This window comes from Cryptomeria japonica, chromosome 7 (genome assembly GCF_030272615.1).
Source record: "Cryptomeria japonica chromosome 7, Sugi_1.0, whole genome shotgun sequence".
Classification (NCBI taxonomy): Eukaryota; Viridiplantae; Streptophyta; class Pinopsida; order Cupressales; family Cupressaceae; genus Cryptomeria; species Cryptomeria japonica.
The window spans coordinates 435,480,220-435,484,979 of record NC_081411.1 but is presented as its reverse complement, the minus strand read 5'-3'; the positions used below and the strand labels follow the sequence as shown (position 1 = coordinate 435,484,979).

The following is a 4,760-nucleotide window of genomic DNA, read 5'->3' as shown; positions in this document are numbered from 1 at the left end:
AATCTCTTGTATCATTTTATTAATTTATTAATGGCCTCAATATGACAATTATGATAAAATATATTTGTGGTGAAGGTTGCAAGACTATATTGATTTCACATAGGTTACCACTTTAAAAGAAGTGACAAAACGTATTATGAGAGTTTAGCAAAAGAATTAAACATAGTGAAGAATGAAGAGCAATATGATGTCAAATTTAGAGATATTAACAAAAAACCCTTTTCAATAAATTTAAATTTCATATTTCTTATATTTCTTATATTTGATTTTCATCCTTCAAATTTAAAAGTATTTAGATAAGTGATAACCCTTTTTTTTTTTTGGATAAAGGTTCAAATCCACGAGCACAATGGTCCAACGAAGGCACAAGGTCTTGGGAGCACAAGCACAATGACCTAGCAAAGATTTGAACCTTGATGGCCACTTCACCAATGAAATGTTTAAACTGCGACACTATATATCCGAAGACAGATAAACGATACTTATTTTAAAAATAAAAAAAACTAATATTTTAAGTTAAACCTTCATTAACAATTTCAATTGAATCAAAAAAGATATCTCTACATACTTTACATATATTTCTCTAATAACAATGTAGTGTTTTTTAAAAAAACTCAGACCAAACTTATAAGACAATTTACCTATTTAGGTTGCTGAATAAATCCGAGGTCCTTGAGAGCAATCTGAGCATTCCAATATAGTATGAACGTTACGGGAAGAAACAGAGGAAGAATTTAAACGCAAGGGCATCATCACCATAATCCGAAACAGCAGCAGGAATGGGAAGAAGAGTATGAAGAAGCTCAAAAGATGATTATCGTGATGATAGCCGAGAGAAGCAGCCAAGTAAGCAGTTTTCTCAAAACTCATTACCACATTCATATCCGGTTCTATGCTTATACCCCTCTTTTGCAAAGTGGGCGCAAGCTTTTAACTTATTTATGTCTATTTAAATCAAAAACACATGCACCCACAATGCTTAAGGATCATCGATTTTGTGGGTTTTCAAGCAAAAGTAGGACGCCCCTACTCAGTGTTGATGTTGAAGATAATGCATTGATAAACAATGCCTGTGCAATGGCCAGAGAAAACCGTTGGGATGATTTGGGGGCCTCCACATTGCTGAAATCCAAGCTTGCTCCTCTTTATGTGTCTCAAGTACTTGTGAAGTTGAGAGAAGATGCTCCACTGGCACTCAAGTTCTTTAGGTGGGCAAGCCTACAACAAGGTTTTCAACACACCACAGAATCAAGTTGCATTCTTGCTCACATCCTCTATAAAAGCAGAAGGTACGCACAAGCCGAAGAAGTTATCAAGAATCTTGTGGCACAAAAAGGTAAATACCCAAAGCCAGACCTTTTTGAGATGTTGAGGGCAACTCAGAGGGCCTGCAATTCTCCTCCGCGCGTCTTTGATTCCCTTTTGAGGGTCTATACAGAAGCTAGGATGGTGGAGGAGGCCACCGATATTTTTTATAGGATGAAAACGTTTAAGATTATTTCTTCTGTTTATGCTTGCAATATGCTATTGCAGAGGCTTTGCAGATCAAACAAAAAGGATTTGGTAATAAAGTTTTTGTTGGACATGAGGGAAAGTGGGGTTATACCCAACGTCTTCTCATACAATATTGTGATTAATTTTTTGTGCAAAGAGGGTGATTTGAAAAGCGCAAGGGACTTGTTTAGGAAAATGGAAGAAATAGGGTGCAAGCCAGATGTTGTCACTTACAATTCATTGGTGGATGGTTATTGCAGAGAAGGAAAACTAGAGGAGGCGATTAGATTTTATGATGAAATGAAGGAAAAAAATTGTAATCCCGATGTTGTAACTTACAATACCCTCATTAATGGGCATTGCAAGCATGGGCAACTGCAGAAAGCAGTAGATTTTTTCAATGACATGTCTCATAAGAGAATCTCGCCCAACGTGATTACACTCAGTTCACTTATTGATGGGCATTGTAAGGAAGACAGGACACTAGCAGCAAATGTGGTCTTTGAAGACATGAAAAGACGTGGACCGTCTCCCAATGAGTTCACTTTTACTTGTCTGATTGATGGAAATTGTAAACAGGGCAATCTGAAAGAAGCTCTCAAACTCTATGATGAAATGCTAGCATCTGGTCTAGTTCCAAACATTGTCACATATGGTGCTCTAGTCGATGGTTTATGCAAACAAGGTAAATTAGAGGAAGCCGTTGATCTTTTCAGGAAAATGTCGGAGATTAATGTGACTCCTAACAAATTCATATTCACAGTTCTAATTCATGGACATTTCAATCAGGGTCGTGAACAGGAATCCTTGGAATTATTTGATAAAATGCAAGAGCTAGGTATTGAACCAGATGTTTCAGCCTATGGTGCCGTAGTATCAGGTTATTGCAATCAAGGTAAGTTACAAGAAGCCACAAGATTTGTCCGTGGAATGATGGAAAGGGGTTTGAACCCTAATGTTGTTGTCTATACCACTTTGATTGATGCTTATTTCAAAGTAGGCAATATGAAGGATGCTCTCAATCTTTTTAATGAACTTTTAGCCCGAGGTATTGCTCCTGATCTTATTACTTTTTCTGTGCTCATTGATGGACTTTGCAAGCAAGGCAAAATAGAGGAAGCAAAAGAGATTTTTAGACAAAAAGTCACAGATATGCAACCGAATATGCTTATATACACAACACTCATTGATGGGCTTTGTAAAGATGGAAATCTAGAGGAAGCTAAGCTGTTTTTGAGAGAAATGTTGGAAAACGGTTTGGTTCCTGACAAATATACTTATACAGCCTTCATTGTTCAAAGTGTAAAGGAGGGGAATATGCCTGGGGCTTTTGACCTAAAAAGTAAGATGATAGAAAGTGGTGTTGAACCTGATTTACATACATATACTTCTCTTGTATGGGGACTTAGTCATAAAGGCCTTGTGCAAGAAGCAATGCTGATCTATGATGAAATGACTGGGAAGGGTATTGAACCTGAATCTATCTTCTATAAATGCTTAATTAAAGGATTTATTGAAACAGGGCATATGGAGGAAATTCCCAAACTGCTGAGTGAAATGCAAAAAAGAGGCATTGCCTTAAATGAAATTTCTATTTGCAGTCCTGCTGATAATCACTGCAATGCAGAGAGTGAACAGAAAGTTGCTAACATATATGATGAAAAGAAAGGGAAAGATACACTTTAAATCCACCATTTTTTAGAGGAATAAGTTTGACAACATGATCCTCAGCTGTGACAATTTCAGAAGTCTAAGCAATGGACCATTAAACGGATATTTCTTTAGTGACACAACTTGAATTTTTGATCTTTCTAAACCAAGATATTGACAAGAGCAGATCAAGGAAATGGTTAGTATTTGTGCTCGCAATTGTGATTATCCTAATATATATTCACACACATGTCATAATTGCAACCTATTTTAAACTGCATAAAGGCCTTCAAAAACAATAATTTCAACTCAGGATCGAAGTCAGAAGATGCCATTTTCGGGGGCATTACATTACATGTAAACATTTTTTCTGACTCGAAAGCTCTTGGAAGCCGCGGCTGTTGATTTAATTGAGGAATAAAGTCAGGAAATGCCTTTTTCAGGGTTTTTACTCAACATGTACACAATTTTCTTGACTCTGAAGGCTGTTGGAAGCATAGACATTGCTTCTAAGGACATAATCTATGTTTAAAACATGGTGCGACTGACACAAAGCTCTTGAAGACTTCTGAAATCTCTATGGCACAAAGGTTGGTATAAGATAAATGCTACTTAACAAAATTTCATACTTGAATGTTTTAATGGTTCATTCAATCTAAGGCTTCTTTCCATTATGCATGCTGCATATGATTTTGTCCTAGAAACTGGAAACATTAGTCAATGGTGGTTTCCAGAAAACGATTGTAGATGTTCTGCATTCTAACTAGGATGCTGCTAGGTCATTGCAGTGATTACAAACCAATTTCTAGGGATAACCAGGTTATCTACAATCAAATGCACACGATGACTATTAGCTGGAGTGATTGCACAAGTCTTCAGACTGTTAACTTGCTGAAGTCAAACAATTTCGTGGCAAATATCATTTGGTACGCCTTTCTCAAGAAGTTAGAGCCAATTTCCATATTTTGTCAACCATGTTGAAGAATCTCAATGTTTGTGACTTCTGTAGCTTGCACCAATTGACATTGAACTGGAATGCCTGTATCAAGAGTCAATCACCATGCTGCACTGGAGGCATATCGGGAAATGTAATTGTCTCTGTATCCAGTAGTTCTAATTGATGGCAATGTAATTCCAAGAAAAATATTTTAATGCCCATTTACTTTTCCTTCATTGGATTCATAGTTTAAATGAATATCCTTCCTTTTTTGCCGTGTTGATTGTATCATTTACAAATGAACTATTTGTGGATGTTATTGCTCCTATTATGTTGTGGATTTGGCACAACGGGAGTTACTGGAATAGCATTTCATGGATACCAGTAAAAATCATCAATGAAAGAGCACGGAGATATAAAAATGCATAATGTTAAATGAACCACGTATTATTCCAATTTATTTTGTGTTCTTATCTAGATTCACCTCAAGAAGTATTAGATCTTGGTTTCTCCGTGTTGTTCACTTGATCTATTGCATACCATGCTAGGCTGCTTAATTTGCTCGTTTCTCAAATATTTCAAATTTGTTTTGCAAAGCTGCATCTTGTAATAGAAGCGGACCAACTATAAACTGCTGATCCAAAATTATCGCTGTTTGATTCATGGCCAAATTTAGCAT

At 36.4% G+C, this 4,760-nt stretch overlaps 1 protein-coding gene across 3 annotated transcripts; it reads left to right on the top strand.

Annotated features, from left to right (window-relative positions):
* The first annotated feature begins 634 nt into the window (after window positions 1–634).
* LOC131030420 (pentatricopeptide repeat-containing protein At2g01740) lies at window positions 635–4,556 on the top strand. Of its 3 annotated transcripts, XM_057961252.2 has the most exons (3): window positions 635–3,734; window positions 3,923–4,070; window positions 4,154–4,556. In XM_057961252.2, exon 1 carries the CDS (start codon window positions 811–813, stop codon window positions 3,178–3,180), a length of 2,370 nt encoding a protein of 789 aa, XP_057817235.1. In that variant the 5' UTR covers window positions 635–810; the 3' UTR covers window positions 3,181–3,734; window positions 3,923–4,070; window positions 4,154–4,556. The 3 variants fall into 3 exon arrangements, with proteins under 3 accessions (XP_057817235.1, XP_059065230.1, XP_057817234.1); XM_059209247.1 differs by having other exon boundaries at window positions 3,933–4,556; XM_057961251.2 differs by having other exon boundaries at window positions 3,923–4,556.
* Window positions 4,557–4,760: the final 204 nt, after the last annotated feature.